This window comes from Salvelinus namaycush, chromosome 21 (genome assembly GCF_016432855.1).
Source record: "Salvelinus namaycush isolate Seneca chromosome 21, SaNama_1.0, whole genome shotgun sequence".
NCBI classification, from domain to species: domain Eukaryota; kingdom Metazoa; phylum Chordata; class Actinopteri; order Salmoniformes; family Salmonidae; genus Salvelinus; species Salvelinus namaycush.
Genome location: NC_052327.1, coordinates 32,054,186 through 32,074,235, shown reverse-complemented (window position 1 = coordinate 32,074,235; position 20,050 = coordinate 32,054,186). Strand labels below are relative to the sequence as shown.

The 20,050-nt window shown below is 43.2% G+C and overlaps 1 protein-coding gene across 1 annotated transcript in view; it reads right to left on the bottom strand.

Annotated features, from left to right (window-relative positions):
- LOC120066298 (hepatocyte growth factor-like) overlaps window positions 1–19,743 on the bottom strand; it is a 37,061-nt gene extending 17,318 nt beyond the window's left edge. The window contains exons 1-4 of the mRNA XM_039017584.1: window positions 19,335–19,743; window positions 17,902–18,058; window positions 4,704–4,816; window positions 4,221–4,335 (exon numbers count right to left, since the gene is read on the bottom strand). Of these exons, the coding sequence (XP_038873512.1) occupies window positions 4,221–4,335; window positions 4,704–4,816; window positions 17,902–18,058; window positions 19,335–19,383 (434 nt within the window). The 5' untranslated portion in view covers window positions 19,384–19,743. The remainder of the gene's footprint in view (window positions 1–4,220; window positions 4,336–4,703; window positions 4,817–17,901; window positions 18,059–19,334) is intronic.
- Between the last annotated feature and the right edge of the window lie 307 nt (window positions 19,744–20,050).

The following is a 20,050-nucleotide window of genomic DNA, read 5'->3' as shown; positions in this document are numbered from 1 at the left end:
ATGGTGCCGGACGGGAAGGTTGCCGTCTTATCGGCTCTTAACCAACCAAGCTATTTTGTTTGTTTTTTCACGTTGTTCGTAACTTGTTGTGTACATAATGTTGCTGCTACCGTCTCTAATTACCGAAAAGAGCTTCTGGACATCAGAACTGCAATTGCTCACCACAAACTGGACAAAGAGTTCTTCTTCAATGAGTCGGACGGGAGGGATATAATACAGACACACGACCAGGCCCAGATCCCCGTTATTCGCTGGAGAAGGAAATCAGGGTGCCTTGTGAGGATCAGGCGACGAGTGGCTAATGTACCCATGCCTTCCATCCTGCTAGCTAACGTTCAATCGCTGGAAAATAAATGGGACACACTCAAAGTACGTTTATCCTACCAACGGGACATTAAAAACTGTAATATCTTATGCTTCACCGAGTCGTGGTTGAACGACGACATTAAGAACATACAGCTGGCAGGTTATACACTATCGACAGGACAAAACAGCAGCCTCTGGTAAGACATAGGGCGGGTCCTATGCATTTATGTAAACAACAGCTGGTGCACGATATCTACGGAAGTCTCGAGGTTTTCCTTGCCTGAGGTAGAGTATCTCATGATAAGCTGTAAACAACACTATCTACCAAGAAAGTTTTCATCTGTATTTTTCATAGCTGTCTACATACCAACACAGGCTGATGCTGCCACTAAAACCACACTCAATGAGCTGAATACCGTCATAAGCAAACAGGAAAACGCTCATCCAGAGGTGGCGCTCCTTGTGGCCGGGGACTTTAATGCCGGGAAACTTAAATCAGTTTTACCTCATTTCTATCAGCATGTTAAATTAACAACCAGAAGGAAAACAATTCTAGACCACCTTTACTCCACACACAGAGACGCATACGAAGCTCTCCCGTACCCTCCATTTGGCAAATCTGACCATAGTTCTAACCTCCTGATTCCAGCTAACAAGCAAAAATGTAAGCAGGAGGTACCAGTGAATCAGTCTATAAAAAAGTGATCAGATGAAGCAGATGCTAAACTACAGGACTGTTTTGCTAGCACAGTATGGAATATGTTCCGGGACTCTTCCGATGGCATTAAGGAGTACACCACATCAGTCACTGGCATATCCCAACCAGAAGCCATGGATTCCAAGCAACATCCGCACCCAGCTAAAGGCTAGAGCTGCTGCTTTCAAGGAGCAGGACTCTAACCCGGAAACTTATAAGAAATCCCGCTATGTCGTCCGATAAACAATGAAACAGGCAAAGCATCAATACAGGACTAAGATCGAATCGTACTACACTGGCTCGGACGCTCGTCGGATGTGGCAGGGCCTGTAAAGTATTACAGACTACAAAAGGGAAGTACAGCCGAGAGCTGCCCAGTGACACTAGCCTAACAGACGAGCTAAATAACTTCTATGCTCGTTTCGAGACAATTAACACTGAAACATGCATGAAAGCATCAGCTGTTCTGGACGACTGTGTTATCACGCTCTCCGCGGCTGATGTGAGGAAGACCTTTAAACAGGTCAACATTCACAAGTCCGCTGGGCCAGACGGATTACCAGGACGTGTACTCAGAGCATACGCTGACCAACTGGAAAGTGTCTTTACTGACATTTTCAACCTCTCCCTGTCTGAGTCTGTAATACAAACATGTTTCAAGCAGACCATCATAGTCCCTGTGCCCAGGAACACTAAGGCAACCTGTCTAAATGACTACCGACCTGTACCACTCACATCTGTAGCCATGAAATACTTTGAAAGGCTGGTCATGGCTCACATCAACACCATTATCCCAGAAACCCTAGACCCACTCCAATTTGCATACCGCACCAACAGATCCACAGATGATGCAACCTCTATTGCACTGCACACTGCTCTTTCACACCTGGACAAAAGGAACACCTGTGTGAGATTTCTATTCATTGACTACAGCTCAGCGTTCAACACCATAGTGCCCTCAAAGCTCATCACTAAGCAAAGTACCCTGGGACTAAACACCTCCCTCTGCAACTGGATCCTGGCGGGCTGCCCCCAGGTGGTAAAGGTGGGTGACAATACATCCGCCACGCTGATCCTCAACACGGGGGCCCATCTGGGGTGTGTGCTCAGCCCCCTCCTGTACTCCCTGTTCACTCATAACTACATGGCCAGGCACAACTCCAACACCATCATTAAGTTTGCTGATGACACAACAGTTGTAGGCCTGATCACTGAGAACGATGAGACAGCCAATAGGGAAGAGGTCAGAGACCTGGTCGTGTGGTGCCAGGACAACAACCTCTCCCTCAACGTGATCAAGACAAAGGAGAAGATTGTGGACTACAGGAAAAGGAGGACTGAGCACGCCCCCATTCTCATCGACAGGGCTGTAGTGGAGCAGGTTGAGAGCTTCAAGTTCCTTGGTGTCCACATCAACAACAAACTATCATGGTCCAAACACACCAAGACAGTCGTGAAGAGGGCACGACAAAACCTATTCCCCCTCAGGAGACTGAAAAGATTTGGCATGGGTCCTCAGATCCTCAAAAGGTTTTACAGCTGCACCATTGAGAGCATCCTGACTGGTTGCATCACTGCCTGGTATGGCAACTGCTCGGCCTCAAGGCCGCAAGGCACTACAGAGGGTAGTGCGTAAGGCCCAGTACATCACCGGGGCCAAGCTTCCTGCCATCCAGGACCTCTATACCATGTGGTGTCAGAGGAAGGCCATAAAAATTGTCAAAGATTCCAGTCACCCTAGTCATAGCTGGAACGCTGCTGCTACTCTCTGTTATTATCTATGCATAGTCACTTTAATAACTATACCTACATGTACATATTACCTCAATTACCTCGACACCGGTGCCCCAGCACATTGACTCTGTACCGGTACCCCCTGTATATAGCCCCGCTATTGTTATTTACTGCTGCTCTTTAATCATTTGTTATTCTTATCTCTTACTTTTTTTAGGTATTTTATTAAAACTGCATTATTGGTTAAGGGCTTGTAAGTAAGCATTTCACTAAGGTCTACACCTGTTGTATTCAGCGCATGTGACAAATACCTTTTTTTAATAAATATATATATCTATTTTTGCCTGTAAGTAGGAATCAGGAGGATGGAGTTATGGTCAGATTTGCCAAATGGAGGGCGAGGGAGAGCTTTGTCCAGTTGGAGGTGAGTAATCGCTGTTCTGATGTCCAGAAGCTCTTTTCTCTCATAAAGTTGCTGCTACCGTCTCTTATGTACATAATACGTTACAGACAACGTGAAAAAGCAAACAAAAAAGCACAGCTGGTTAGGAGCCCGTAAAACGTCAGTCATCCCGTCTGGTGCCATTCATAAGTAAGTTCATTAGAAGTTCATTTGAAATATTTGTTATTTTTGTATTTTGTTATTTTTTTCACTTTTATTGATTTATTGTTTACTTCAGTTTATTTAGTAAATGCTTTCTTAACAATTTTTTTTTTCTTAACTGCATTGTTTGTTAAGGGCTTGTAAGTAAGCATTTCACTGTAAGGTTGTATTTGGCGCATGTGACAAATAACATTTGATTTGATTACACAGGGAAGAAAGGCAGGAGAAAAGAGAAGCGCGAGGTAAGAGGAGAACGAGAGGAAGAACGAGGAGGGAGTGGATGGTTGTGCTACTCTAATGAACTTCTGTCACGAGCTGCCTGTGTCCCTGTGTCCTCTCTCTCCCTGTGTCCCTGTGTCCTCTCTCTCCCTGTGTCCCTGTGTTCTCTCTCTCCCTGTGCTCTCTCTCTCTCTCTCTCTCTCTCTCTCTCTCTCTCTCTCTCTCTCTCTCTCTCTCTCTCTCTCTCTCTCTCTCTCTCTCTCTCTCTCTCTCTCTCTCTCTCTCTCTCTCTCTCTCTCTCTCTCTCTCTCTCTCTCTCTCTCTCTCTCTCTCTCTCTCTCTCTCTCTCTCTCTCTCTCTCTCTCTCTCTCTCTCTCTCTCTCTCTCTCTCTCTCTCTCTCTCTCTCTCTCTCAGGTTTTTATCACTTAATTAACAGGTTTTACTACAGTATAAACTCTCTTGAACACACACACACACCCTACATAAACAGTGAGACTAAAACAGGAAATGATCCCAGGCTGTGTAAAGTGTTAGAGTGAGGTCAGAGAGGACTAGTACTGATGAATGACTGGCCCCTTAAGACTAATCACCAGCCAATGTATCACTCTACACACAGGCGCACACACACACCACATGCACAATCACAGGTTCTAGCTTACTTGTGTTCATGAGGGAAAGGAGAGGCCCAGGCTTGGCACCTGATTCCACTGGCCGTTACAGACCTTCTCCCTCTGTAGTTCACTCCTGTCCCCACTATGCACTCCTGCACATAGGCTAGAAAGAGATAGAGAACAAGACAGAGAGAGACAGAGAGAGAGGGACAGAGAGGGACAGAGAGGGAGAGAGAGAGGACAGCCAACAAAAAAAGGACTGTGTTTGTAAAAACATTTCTGTTTTTCTCATCTGACATAGCATAGAGCATCTGACAGAGCATGTTAGGACGGGTCTCACATCCCCCATACTGTTCCATTTTACTCTACACATACATAACAGTACCCAGGTACCAAACTCTGATGAGAACAAGGAGAAAGAGACACTTTAGACACTTGTAAGCAGTGCCTTTCTACTGCCGGAGAGAGAGAAAGGGGGAGAGGGCTGGAGAACAGAAAGAGAGAGAGAGAGAGGGAGATAGTGTACAATACCTTTCTTCTGGTAGAGTTGGTAGTTGAAGTCGTGTTGGCTTTGGACTCCTGGTGAGTTCCTGTCAAACGACAGCCACTGGCATTTCCTGTTTTTCTGATCATACAAGAACGCTCTAGATAGATAGACAGAAAGAGAGAGAGAGAGAGAAGGAAGGGATGGAGGGAAATATTGATTGATTTATGTAATATAATCATTTAGCAGGCATGTTTATCCAAAGCGACTTATTATTAACATGCAGGTAATACAGTATGTGTCCTGAATTGAAATAGGATTGACCCCAAGCCTGCTACTGCTGAAAGGAGACTGAGTCTGTCAGGGGAAACCTAGACATGCATACCAGACTCATTTTGCTGCTGAAAGACACTAAGGGAAACCAAACTTCTCCTTTCAGAGTGGTAGGGTAATACAGTAAGCAGGGTTGGGAACAATTCCATTTAGAAGGCAATCAAACGAAAACCAAATTCTAATTCCAAATGTTCCTCATTGAAAAGCATTGAAGATAATTTTAATGTCAGTGTACTTCCTGAATTGACTGGAATTGAAATGGAATTGGCTCCAACCCTCACATGTTTACTATATAGAGTTTGGGCTGCTGCCAAAGAAGGCCAGGGGATTGTGTCATACTGGCTTGGACAACAAATACAGTATATTGTCGCTGTCTGATGAAAACATATTTTCTCCAAAACATAAACTTTTCAGGAAATTTAAAAAAATACCATGTTTTCCCATTATTGAAAATACAATTATGAAAATTCAGCAGCTATTTTGAATACATTTTCTTGGTTCTAGAGTCATGAAATGAAGGGAGTTACTGCATTTAATTAATGAAAAACTTGACAGCGACAATATCTAACTACAGGTGGAAAACAACTCTTGACAGTTGTCATAGACCATATTTACATACGGACAGTGTTTCCGGATAGTAGCTCATATCCCACTTAAGGTCTTATTTTGGATAAGCCATTTGCACCTTTGATATCCCACTCATGAGTATTCCTGTCCATGAATAAACAGAATATTCCTCAGTTCATATGGGTAAATTGGAATAGTAACTGAAATCTTGACACTGACCGTAGGCCTATAACCTCTCACATGTAGCCTAATATAATATTAACTGAAATTATACAACATACGTTAATTTTGTCTCAGGAACAGGAGTGGAGAAATATATATATATTTTTCAGCATCTCTATAGAGAAATTGTGAATGCGCATGTAATGTGTGTCATGACGTTGGGTTGGGGGTAGGTTTATGACAGTCATAAATACCTCTTTCCCCCTTTTTCTCTCTCCCTACTATAACTGATGTGACATAAGGAAACCCATGGGTTAACATAGAGATTCTGGGTAACATCAGAAGTTGGGGGAAATGAACTATATTCTGGTAATTCGACCAACTGAACATATGCGGTGGTACTTAAGGTATATTATGTCAGTTCGGTTGCCCTCTGACACATTCTCATCAAGGATTGAATGACAAACTCTACTGTGGAAAGTCTAAATGTCAGAGATATCGGATTCACATGGAATTGTTGTTTAATTCAAATGTTTGAATATGACATTATTTGTGAAGAGATGAAATGTAATTTTAGCTTCCAAATGAGAGATCTGTGCTTTCATAAGTTTTCCTCTGCTCACAGTGGTCCGCCCCTGTGAAGAGGCATGGGTTAATAGACTTTTCAGACACACCCCTCTCCCTCCACTATAAAAGCCACGAACAAGAAAATAACTTTCTGTTCCGGGTATGCTAGGATGACGATCCAGTGTCAGAATGGTTCAGATAATCACTATAGATGAAGCCAACATCAGCATGGACTTTGATTGTGAATGGTATGAACTTTGAACTCGTATTCACTACAGAAGTGATATCTCCTAGCCTTGGAGTTAGCAACAGCTAAACGCAGGTTCGGAAGGACAGTCCAAGTATCCCGTCTAATACACACAACGTGTTCCCGTGACTACCAGAGACATTCTTCAAAGGACAGAGGACTCGGGTTGGCGACACGGGCCATCTACCACCAACCTACTGAAGCGCAGCTCAGAGTAAATATTGATTGCATTTTCCTCTTCAAATGGGCGGTAATTTAGAATGCATAAGATACTGTATTTACGATAGTACAGCCCACCTATGTTCAAGTCTCCCGCTCTTTCACTAGGACTCCCCCCTTTCCTTTGTGTAACAAGCTGTCATATCGATTCTGCCCGCTAGGGACGTTTTTCTGTATGACGTAATTTGTGATCAAGTTATGATTTAATTGTGTATGTGTGTTTCTGTGTGATTAGTTAGGTATTTAGTAAATAAATAATTAAACCCAATTTTGTATTGCTGATTCAACTTGTTAGCCAGGATTCTTGCAGATAATCAAGGACTTACAACTTTCAGATGAGACTGATTAAAATGACGATTAATGTGACTGCTATTTAGGAAAATATTACTAAATCTTTAAGAGTTTATTCGAAAGATAACAGCTCTATAAATATTCTTTCGTGGTGTCCCTCTCTAGTTAATTCATATTTACATGATTAGTTCAATCAGGTAATATTAATTACGGAGAAATTATTTTATAGAATAGCATGTCATAGCAATTAATCTGGCATAGTCAAAGACACGACATATTGGTGCCCCCTGTGAGGAGTCTAAGATAGAATGAGGTTTTCATTTTGATTCAGCCTGTATAAAATTGAAAAGCAGATTACATAATATACCAAGTTTATTATACACATTTTTGGAGTGATAGACAAGCATTTTTGGTTGTGTGTGCTGGGGATTCCCTTGCCCCGCGCTGTTCTCTGACGTAGTCAGTGGATAACGTAAGCGAATACATTTCTTGTATGAGGCTGAGAAAGCTAATTATAGAAATCTGAGAAATAGTGCATTTGGCCAAACGCAGGGCTATTTCTGCCTGGCACGTTTCATACGCTGGTAGGGCAGGTCATTATTAATTTCTCGAGCGAGGACAAAGAGCCAGCCGATTGAAATTCAGGAGATATAGCGCGACCAGCGATAATTATCTCTCTCTCTCGCGATTCAACGCGAAGAGACCAGGTGCATTTCATGTTTGCCGCGTGTTCCGGTTAAAACATCGTCAAAAAACGCCGAAAAGGGTTTGAACATAATACGTTATTAGTAAAACCTTTTCCCTGCCAAGGGAATCCTACGTGCTACATTTTCAGGCACAAAGGAGGGTTAGCTGGCACGAGGTGCTAAAGCTAACAAGAAAAAAAAAAAAAGCAATTTATTGTTCTTCTGGTGCCACGCTGAAATTCCTCCGCCTAGCGGAACAGTAGTTCTGCTTTATTACAGCGTGTGAAGTCAGTGACCGCTGAAGTGTGCATATATTCGTTCATGAAGAATTATTCAGGTCACACTCAAGTCATCACTTATGATATCCAGACGAATATCAATGTCTTATCCAATTGAACTAATAAGTGTAAATCTGGCCATTTACATTCTGAAATAGATATTTTAAATAATATCCAAATTGTTGAGTTCTCTAAATAAGACATTGCAAACTTTTTCCAAACTAACCTAGATTAAGCACTTCTCAGGTTAATTAAAGTTTAATTCACAAATTGCCTATACAGGTTTGATTTATCATTAAATTGATCAATCAGTAAAATTTGGGTTTTTCAAAACCCATTCAGTAATCCAGTATTGACAGAAGCCCCGCCCCAGCGGGAATCCCATGTGGTTTCGGCCTTAGGGAGAAGTGCCACAGTGTTGAATGTGCCCAACATTTGGTCTACTGTTTTACACTGATGATATCCAATCAACAGAGATTTTATGGATTATAGTCTCATTCAATTTAATAAGTTAAATTGTTGAACATAATTTAATGTTCTTCCAATCAAATGAGACACTTTTAAACTTATCATATTAACCTAGATGAAGCCACATCTCATGTTAATTAAAGTTTAATACCCAGATAGCCTACACAGGTAGGATTAATCATTGGCATTGATTAATTAATTCAATTTGCTTTTGCAAATTCATTCACGTCCAACTTCCACATTACTGGTACAGTACTGGTAGTTCGTCAACATCTATAAATAGATTAAACTTGTCTTTGCAGCTTCCAATTAATTCCAAACCCAAACTTTGAATAAATTTAGGGAAAATTTTCCCTCTAAACTTTTCTAATGTGCAAGCTATCAAAGGAGGGGGTCACCACTCCTCCGCTAAGTAGTGAACCTCCACCCATAAAAGGATCGATCTCTGACCTCAGCAGCGATACCAACCCTAATTATGCCATTAGTGAAAAAACAGCCGAAATTGCGAACGCTCTCCAAAATCAACCATCAAACACAGGCTTTGTGACGGTTCTCCCCACTTTTGCACTAATGTATCGCCATAAGAATGTGGCATCGGTTCAATACCACCGTGCACAGCTGAAGCACGTGCCAGTCATGGCTAGCATTGGGGTACAGGCAGAGAGAACTGAGACACTATTGACAAAAGCAGGAAATGAAAACATTCTGCTAGTCGAGGAACTGCGTTTGAAATCTGAACAATTGAAAGTAATTGCAAATACTTATGACGATGAACGAGCACAAACTCTTCAACAAAATCGTTGTCTCCAGGAACAACTCGATTTAGCCAAAACTAAATACGAGGTAGTCCACTCCAAACTAGATAAATCTGTTGAGTTATCTACAAATAGGAGCGCGCAATTTGATAACATGCAGGCAGTTTTGTTGAACGTTACTCAGAGTAACACGGTTCTACTCAAAATTCTGCAGACCAAAGACGATCAGTTGATGAACACAATGACGAAGTTGGATGACAAATCAGCAGAACTCATTGAAGTCGCTGACCAAATGAATGATGAGAGAACTCGGGTGATGAAGATGGAAATCTTGATTTCTAAGCAAGCGGAAGAAATCTCATCACTGAATCTCTCGCTCCGTACTCAAGACCTCTATTTGCAAACCATGACAGATAAGTTTGAGACCGAAAGGAGCAAGTGCGACACTCACGTGTCCAAAATCAGTACTCTAAGCGCTCAAGTGGACTCTGCAATGCAGCAGAATACCACCCTTAGGTACCATCTGGAGGAAGTCCAGAAGGGTCACGCTCTACAGCGTGACTATCCATCCAAGCAACCGGAGCCCGGTACTCAAAGGAGTGAAGACGATAGGTTTCAGACATTGCCTCCGTCAGGTGTCCCCCAGTCTTCTCCGCTTGGCCATTCCGCACTGAGTAATATGGCGCCTCTTGGCCAACAAAGCCAAAGCTTGGCTTCTCCTCTTGGCCTTTTGGCCCCACTTTCCCCGCAGGATAAAGCCCACCCTCTCCGCCCGCTTGACGCGGAATACCTTGACAAACTCGTCAAGTATTTCCCCACCTTTGACCCCGTTCCAGGTCAGCCAAACGATACTGAGACGTTCCTAGCTGACATAGAGGACGCGTTGGATGGCTACCCGAACGCTACGGGTTCTGACAGGGTTTACCTGTTGTAGCGAACGTCGAATAGACACGTGACAAGGTTCATTCGCCTACAACAGAAACACGTGCTAAATGACTACGCTAAACTTGCCACAGCTTTGAAATTAGAATTCAGTGGTTCTGCAACTCGCAAACACGATAGCTCACTGGCTAACACGGTCAAACAAGCTCGGAATGAACACCCACAAGCTTACTATCATAGGCTTCGTTCAGCTTACTTTGGCCTACTCACTGAAACAGGCATGGAAGACCTGTTACCATTTAAACAAATGTTCCTGTCGAACATGTATCCCACCTTCATTACCTACTTGGGCCCTGCAGCCCACATTGGCTTGCCTATCTTACAACTCAGAGAGCTTGCAAGCACAGCTTTTGAGGCATCAAAAGCTCGCAACGCCAAGAGCCCTGACCACTCGGTTTTGAAGTTTGACCAGGAGCACTCACTCCAGTCAGAGGGTGCATTATCAGGTATTGGAGCGTTAAGAGATGACGCACAACAACAGTTTCTACCACGAAACCATGATTCCAATAACCTCCGCGGTCGAAATAACCGTAAAGCACGTCGCCATCAAAACGACTACCGCTACAATCGACCTGTTCACTACGTTCCTGCACCCAACCCACAAAAAGTGTCAGAGCACAAGGGTAACAAAGGGTTGAAGGATGATCAAAACGTAGACCAATGTTCTCCAGAAGTTCCACTAGGTGAAGAACTAAAGCGAGAAACATTTGAGAAAAGGGTAAAAGATAAGTCACAAGGACTAGACAGGGAATTACCGGACTCCAGGTCCGCAGGAATTAACACCCATAGCAAGGACGTTAAAATTCAAATCCCTCCTGCTTTCACTCGAGACCCTATCCAGGGCCCGATTGACCAAGAAACAAGCCCACGGGCTTCGTCTATAAACTCTGATACAAAGGTTGCGAAGAAAAAGGTCAAACGCTTCGTTAAAGCCAAGCCCACTCAAAATCGTAAAAGTCAATCTGCTTCCACCTTGAACAGAATTGACACATCACGTTGTTGCGAAAGACCACTCCACTTTGTGGGGAACATGTCCACTAAACACGAATCGAAACGACCATACCTGGAAACAGTCCTGGAGGACTGCTTAACTTGTTATGCGCTAATTGATTCGGGTGCGACAATATCACTCATCTCTCAAACATTGTTTGATGATCTAAAAAGGGCTTTGAAGCCAACTAAACGTTGGTTAAAAGTGGAACGATGCGACACTACACTTCGAGGGGTCACTCAGACTACCTCGCCTCTCACATTGAGAGTCATGCTGAAACTACACTTCAAGGACTTATCGCTCGTCCACCCTGTGTATGTTACTAGCCTCGAAACTGTACCCCTGCTACTTGGAGCAGACTTGATGGATCGGTTACTCCCATTGATGGATTGGAAAACCAACCAGGTATGGTCACAGGCCACAGTGCCTTCTCCACCGACCACACTGTCTTTCCCTAACGCTAGCTGCAACGCAGTCATTCACGAGGGGTATCTGTCGAAAGCACCCCTTGGGAAAAAGACGTTTAAAAACCTGTTGGGGCAGAATCAGATCCAAGGAGATATTACGATATCTCAACACATTCCATCAGCCAACCTGATTGACCATTCTTTTCAGGATTTCGAGCCAGCTGTCTCTGTTAATAAGCAACTTCCCTCCTCCGTGCAGTCGTGCAATACGGTAGTTGAGATGAACTCCTCTTGCCCTTCAGACATTTCCGCAAGCACTGCGGCCGTCTCAGCAAGAAAAACATTGATGCGCAGAGTATACTCTTCTTCCGATGATACACCTTCCGCTTTGTTGGGGACTGTCAACCCTTACAATGACACTAATGGCGTCAGTCCAGCAACTGACCTGAGGATTCCCACTGGTGAAACACTTTGCGATATCACAGACCGATATCCTCGTCTCAGTTCGCAGGTACTGAAGAGGTTGCCACGCGCGGACGCGGTGGTGACTGACAGACCTCGACAGCCACTGAGGGTGTTGAAGCACAAACACCAGGAGATTTGGTTGAAAGGTTGCAGCCATTCTCATAATAACGCGGCCACTGACAACTCGTACATAGGGTCCGAACCTTTCGTTTGCGCCTCGGATACCAACACCACATGCTGGTGGGGGGGTCCCGAGACGCAAAGGGGGGGGAATAGTAGCCCAGACCCATGATGAGCCTTATCGAGGCCGGTGGGGGGGTCGAGACTACGGACAACACCGTACGAGGCCGCCAGAGCATAAATCAAATCTAGTTGTAAACTTCCCTTTGAGAACAGTGAGGAGCAGACATAATCCCTGTCTAGGGGCCTCTTAGAACACATCTACGATAGTACTGAGGTGTACCACACTGGTCGTAAAGGAAGTCCGGTGGACTTGTCCACCTCCAAAACAAATGGCAACAATAATCATTCCTTGCCTTGTGTAGTAGTCACTACAAGACAACTAGTAAAATGCTCTAATCATGTATTCCTGTAGGATAACATTTCAGAATAAATCGGTAGGACAACTGGACCCCTTGAGTACCAGTACCAATACCACAGTCAGTCCAGCAACACTCAGTAGGAGGATTAGTAACCTCACAAGTTAAATTGCTATTGATAATAGCAACATAGGAGTCACTCAGAGTGCAGCGCGGGGAAGGGAATCTCCATTGCACTCTTCCAATGGTTACACACGCCACTAATAAATAGAATCCTCCGTACAGGAGAAAAAGTTATTAGAAGTCAGGAACCACGATCACACCACGTACGACTGGTCTAATACTTACAGTACTTCCGTCATGAGGTTAGCTCCTCCGTGGATAACATAGCTATGAAGTATATTTCTTCATACCTACTGCCACTACAATAGTGGAAGACAGTGACTGGTAGTAAAACCACTACAGACTCCCTCGACACCAATTCTGACTGACCTCCAGGCATTGACCTGAAAATTACCTGACTACGTCAGACTCATTCTGAACAAGTTGTAATCTGCCAGAATACTTGGTTTCCTTCCCTTGGCATGTGTGTGCTTGTTTAAGCATAAACGCACATGTACAACAGAACATCCAATTAGGATTTATGCTAGGATCACTTAAGGGTCCGAGCAAAATACCAGCCTTAGTAAAGTTGAACATTTATTTTGAGGCCTTTAACTCTACAGCTACAGAACTCACCAGTTTCTTCTCAGAAGTCCATAGGTCATCCCTGTAGACTGCCCAAAACTAGTGCCTTACAGCTGTAGACGTATCATATAGTTATCAACTTAGGATAGTACCTTAACCAACACCCCGCAAATTAGAAGAACCCTAGACATGACATTAGACAATGCCATGATAGGGTCATTTTGCCAAGTTATTTTGCCAATAACTATATTTTGTTTTGTTTATGCTTTCATTCATTTTGTTTCATTTTCTTCGGCATGTAGAAAGTGATAGCCATAAACAACTTCCCCATACAACCATCAGTTAGTGCCACAACGCCGCTCATTTGGGAGGAAATGTAATGATATATTTCATGAGTGTGTGTGCGTTGTTAACATCTGCCTAAGTTACTGCCCAGATCTTCCAGTATGGACGACCAGACGACGGGTCCGGAACGGCGATCCCAAACCGGACCTCCGCTGCCCAGCCATGGAGCAGACTTCTTCATTTGCAGACACCCTACCCGGGTCGACCACACCAGAGGGGGGACTGCAACAGCGATCCCAATCCGGACTCCCGCTGCCCAGCCATGGAGTAGACTTCTTCATTCGCAGAATCCCTACCCGGGTCAACCACCAGATGGGGACCACAACGATGGTCCACCACCAGGACAACCCACGGTCATTTGTATGTTGGTTTGCAACATGCAGGTTAATCGCAAGATTGAACCCAACATGGGGGGACTGTCATGACGTTGGGTTGGGGGTAGGTTTATGACAGTCATAAATACCTCTTTCCCCCTTTTTCTCTCTCCCTACTATAACTGATGTGACATAAGGAAACCCATGGGTTAACATAGAGATTCTGGGTAACATCAGAAGTTGGGGGAAATGAACTATATTCTGGTAATTCGACCAACTGAACATATGCGGTGGTACTTAAGGTATATTATGTCAGTTCGGTTGCCCTCTGACACATTCTCATCAAGGATTGAATGACAAACTCTACTGTGGAAAGTCTAAATGTCAGAGATATCGGATTCACATGGAATTGTTGTTTAATTCAAATGTTTGAATATGACATTATTTGTGAAGAGATGAAATGTAATTTTAGCTTCCAAATGAGAGATCTGTGCTTTCATAAGTTTTCCTCTGCTCACAGTGGTCCGCCCCTGTGAAGAGGCATGGGTTAATAGACTTTTCAGACACACCCCTCTCCCTCCACTATAAAAGCCACGAACAAGAAAATAACTTTCTGTTCCGGGTATGCTAGGATGACGATCCAGTGTCAGAATGGTTCAGATAATCACTATAGATGAAGCCAACATCAGCATGGACTTTGATTGTGAATGGTATGAACTTTGAACTCGTATTCACTACAGAAGTGATATCTCCTAGCCTTGGAGTTAGCAACAGCTAAACGCAGGTTCGGAAGGACAGTCCAAGTATCCCGTCTAATACACACAACGTGTTCCCGTGACTACCAGAGACATTCTTCAAAGGACAGAGGACTCGGGTTGGCGACACGGGCCATCTACCACCAACCTACTGAAGCGCAGCTCAGAGTAAATATTGATTGCATTTTCCTCTTCAAATGGGCGGTAATTTAGAATGCATAAGATACTGTATTTACGATAGTACAGCCCGCCTATGTTCAAGTCTCCCGCTCTTTCACTAGGACTCCCCCCTTTCCTTTGTGTAACAAGCTGTCATATCGATTCTGCCCGCTAGGGACGTTTTTCTGTATGACGTAATTTGTGATCAAGTTATGATTTAATTGTGTATGTGTGTTTCTGTGTGATTAGTTAGGTATTTAGTAAATAAATAATTAAACCCAATTTTGTATTGCTGATTCAACTTGTTAGCCAGGATTCTTGCAGATAATCAAGGACTTACAACTTTCAGATGAGACTGAATAAAATGACGATTAATGTGACTGCTATTTAGGAAAATATTACTAAATCTTTAAGAGTTTATTCGAAAGATAACAGCTCTATAAATATTCTTTCGTGGTGTCCCTCTCTAGTTAATTCATATTTACATGATTAGTTCAATCAGGTAATATTAATTACGGAGAAATTATTTTATAGAATAGCATGTCATAGCAATTAATCTGGCATAGTCAAAGACACGACATGTGTTATCTTTGAAACTGTTTTGCAAGCAAACAGTATTTCAACCACATAAAATATGCATCCAAGACTAACTGAAGTCTTATCTTACCCCACAGCATGATGCTGCCACCACCATGCTTCACTGTGGGGATGGTGTTCTTGGGTGATGAGAGGTCTTGGGTTTGCGCCAGACATAGCGTTTTCCTCGATGGCCAAAAAGCTCAATTCTAGTCTCATCTGACCAGAGTACCTTTTTCCATATGTTTGGGGAGTCTCCCACATGTCTTTTGCCGAACACTTTAAGCAATGGCTTTTTTCTGGCCACTCTTCTATAAAGCCCAGCTCTGTGGAGTGTATGGCTTTAAGTGGTCCTATGGACAGATACTCCAATCTCCGCTGTGGAGCTTTGCAGCTCCTTCAGGGTTATCTTTGGTCTCTTTTTGCCTCTGTGATTAATGCCCTCCTTGCCTGGTCCGTGAGTTTTGGTGGGCGGCCCTCTCTTGGCAGGTGTGTTGTGGTGCCATATTCTTTCAATTGTTAAATAATGGATTTAATGGTGCTCCGTGGGATGTTCAAAGTTTCTGATATTTTTTTATAACCCAACCCTGATCTGTACTTCTCCACAACTTTGTCCCTGACCTGTTTGGAGAGCTCATTGGTCTTCATGGTGCCGCTTGCTTGGTGATGCCACTTGCTTAGTGGTGTTGCAGACTCTGGGGCCTTTCAAAACAGGTGTATATATACTGAGATCATGTGACAGATCATGTGACACTTAGATTGCACAAGTGGACTTTATTTAACTAATTATGTGACTTCTGAAGGTAATTGGTTGCACCAGATCTTATTTAGGGGCTTCATAGCAAAGGGGGTGAATACACACGCACGCACCCCTTTTCCGTTTAGAATTTTTCTACATTTCTTTAAACAAGTAAAAAAATGTATTTCACTTCACAATTTTGGACTATTTTGTGTATGTCCATTACATGAAATCCAAATAAAAATCCATTTAAATTACAGGTTGTAATGCAACAAAATAGGAAAAACACAAATACTTTTGCAAGGTACTGTAAATAGAAGTATTGATTAAGTCAATCTCTACTCCACTTTGAGCCAGGAAAGATTGACATGCAAATTATTAATATTAGCTCTGTGTACATCCAAGGGCCATCCGTGCTGCCATGTTCTGAGCCAATTGCAATTTTCCTACTGCATGATTGTAGCGGGTTTACTAACGTGTTAGTTCTAGTAGCTATGTTGTTGCCTTGACATTAGCTAAAATGGTGACAATGATGTATGTAGGCTGTGTGTAGTTGTTAGCGGTTATGAAATTAAGGTTTGGCTTGGAAAGGTAATGTATTGTGCACTGGAGTCCACAAGCGAAGGGAAAAGGTGAGAGGAGGAGAGTGCGTAGATGAGAGAAGGATTTATGAAACGATCTGTCTGCTATGAAAGTGAACTGTGATTGCGTGTGATCAGGGGTGTATTCATATTGCAAATTCTGTTGAAAAACATTTCTTAAATGGAAGCAAACTGAACAAAACAGGGATAAACATACCTGAATCTGTCCAATAGAAACTCTCGTTTGCAACTGTTGGACTAATGATTACACACTAGATCAGCTAGATGCAGGCAAGATGGTGCTATGCGGTATTTAATGTGTCAATGTCTGTCACCTTGATTACTCAATTTCTCTTGACCTGTGCACCTACATTGTAAACTTTCATTCATAGGCTAGGTTGTAGCAACCTCATGATGGGTATAGTATGTTAGTACCGTGCAGTAGCCTGAACCTATTGATGTTACATTGAACTGGGTGAATGGAATATGAATGACAGTCATCCAATATGCTGTAATAGAAATAAGGCCATGCTCATTAAAAAATAATCGTCCTCCCTCATCTTAAACAGCACCTACCGCCACTGTTACCGGTGAGCACTACTTTATTTAGTCTTCTGGGGCAACAAGTTAAGACTGAAGAGAAGTACCATGTTTCAAACTATATTTGACAAACAAATTACCTACCAAATGTCGGAAATTATAAGCAGAAACTTGCTGAAAGTTGAAAGTTGCTAGTAGTAAATTATAGGAAATTAATTATAGTAGGCTAAATTATTATGGAATTATTATGGGGAATAAAACTGTGTGGGTAGCATACTTTTTGATGTGGTTTGACAATCAGATAAAACATCATCACACAACACACATGATATGTTAAACTAAAACAACAGTAAACAGGATAAGATGTTTACATCCCACACTATCCCATCTTAGATCAGCCTATCCCAGGCATTTGTCCGGGTTTCTCATAACCGGGACACAAACTGTTTTGGATTATTGTAAACGGGATAGGTTTATTTGCATCAACTCAAAAACAGAATACTTCAGTATCCCGAATAATACCGGGATATTGGTTTGCATGTAAACATGGTCATAGACACACAGCATGTGAAGCTGCAGGCGCAGAAATTGTTGCTATACCCAGGAGTTGGTCACAGATGCACCACACCTACCTGCAAGTGAAGAGCAGTATCTTGTTGCGGCTGCAACCACGGGCACACTTCACAATGCTCAACTTCCTGCTTTTGGTATGGAGGGCAGAGTCAGGCAGTTGGACCAATCTCACGCCATCACTCCTCTGGTAGTCCTGTAATGCATTCCTCCTGCACTCTAACACACACACAGTATGAAATGAAGGTGTTGAATGCAGTGTCCAGCCCCTGGCCAGTGAGGCTGTATTGAAGTTCCCATCAGGACTGAGACAAACCCAGCAGCATCATGATGTTTAAATTAGCATGGTTTTACCCTCATTAATATGAATGTCTTAATGGGATGCACACTCATCACTCCTTGTCCCCTTACTGACATACTCACGGACGGACAGATAACTCTTTCTTCTCCTCTCCTCCGTTTCAGCTGGGACACACTTACCTACCCCCTACCCTTCCGCTTTCTCTCTCTTTCTCTCACACATGCATGCACACATTTTCTTTCCACCCCTTCCTCTCCAGCAGGGACTGATACGCTCATGTTGTTCCACATCCACTCAATGCTGTGGTTAACCCCCCCCCCCCCCCCCCCCCCACACACACACACACTACACACACACAATGCTGTGGTTAACACCCCCCCCCCCCCCCCCCCCCACACACACACACACACACACACACACACACACACAATGCAGTGTTGACTCACACATAAACAGCCCAGTAGCAGACAGTCAGGCTATATCTCTGTTTAGTCTTAATACTCCAGTATTCTCCTCCTCAATAAAAGTAACGGAGAAAAAAGTGTATACATGTTTGGCCTAATAAGAGCCACAATATGGAAGAATACCTATACAAGTAGTATCAATAGCCTATAGCAAACATTACTTTCTTTCTAAATAGTGAAAGCTGGTTGGGATCAGTGAGTTCACGTCAGACTCGTCTAGAAGCTTTAGAATGACTGTTTACTCTGAGTGAAACGAGTATGAATTTAGCCTATTTACACCAACACATCAAGCGGAATAGAGACATGAGAGCGGAGAGAGTTACGTTTCGCGCTTCAGCTCGATACACATAGTTTTACATAAAACGCACAGGTTCTTCTCTTAATTGGCTTTAAAAAATGATGTTACGCAAGTTTTTGTAGAACCATCACAGAACGTCTACAGATGGGCTCTAAAGTTTCTATATTCCTCACAGAAAGCTGTGCGGAATTTTATTTTTTTACAGTTTAAACTTGCCAAGCTAACTTGAAAGGTAACATATTTAAACAGGTTATTATGATGTGTTGTTTTGTAGAAAATCACATCCACCATTCGACATTACGTAAAATAAGATTTTGCAACGTGCCAGGTGAGGAGAGGGAGAGGATAAAAGTTAAACAACAAACTGCTGAATCTCAATTAGCCTACAACCATAAAGTCTGAAATGCCCTGGCGATTGTCTCCCAAACTTACCTGAAAAACGGACGATTAAGAGAGGAAAAATAATGTTGTAAATCCACATAGTTGCTGCAAAGGCTGTTCCCGATGTAAACGATTATTGATATCCCAATAATAATAACGGTGTTGTCGTCGTTGACAAGGTCCAGACAGCGGGACGGAGGTACTGGGGTTGTCGTTCGTTGACAAGGTCCAGACAGCGGGACGTTGGTACTGGGGTTGTTGTTCGTTGACAAGGTCCAGACAGCGGGACGGAGGTACTGGGGTTGTCGTTCGTTGACAAGGTCCAGACAGCGGGACGGAGGTACTGGGGTTGTCGTTCGTTGACAAGGTCCAGACAGCGGGACGGAGGTACTGGGGTTGTCGTTCGTTGACAAGGTCCAGACAGCGGGACGGAGGTACTGGGGTTGTTCACTCAGCCACAGCACAGATGCCTCTTAGTAGAAACACACTATGGATCTCTCTCTCTCTCCCTCTCAGCGCTCTCCTCCCACTTTATTCCTCTACTACACTCACTCACTGTTTAACAACACATTGAGTAGTGAAGGTACACTGAGTGTACAAAACATTAGGAACACCTGCTCTTTCCATGACATAGACTGACCGTGTAAATCCAGGTGAAAGCTATGAACCCCTATTATTGTCAACTGTTAAATCCACTTCAATCAGTGTAGATGAAGGGGAGGACACAGGTTAAAGAATATGTTTTTTTACTTTGAGAGATGGATCAT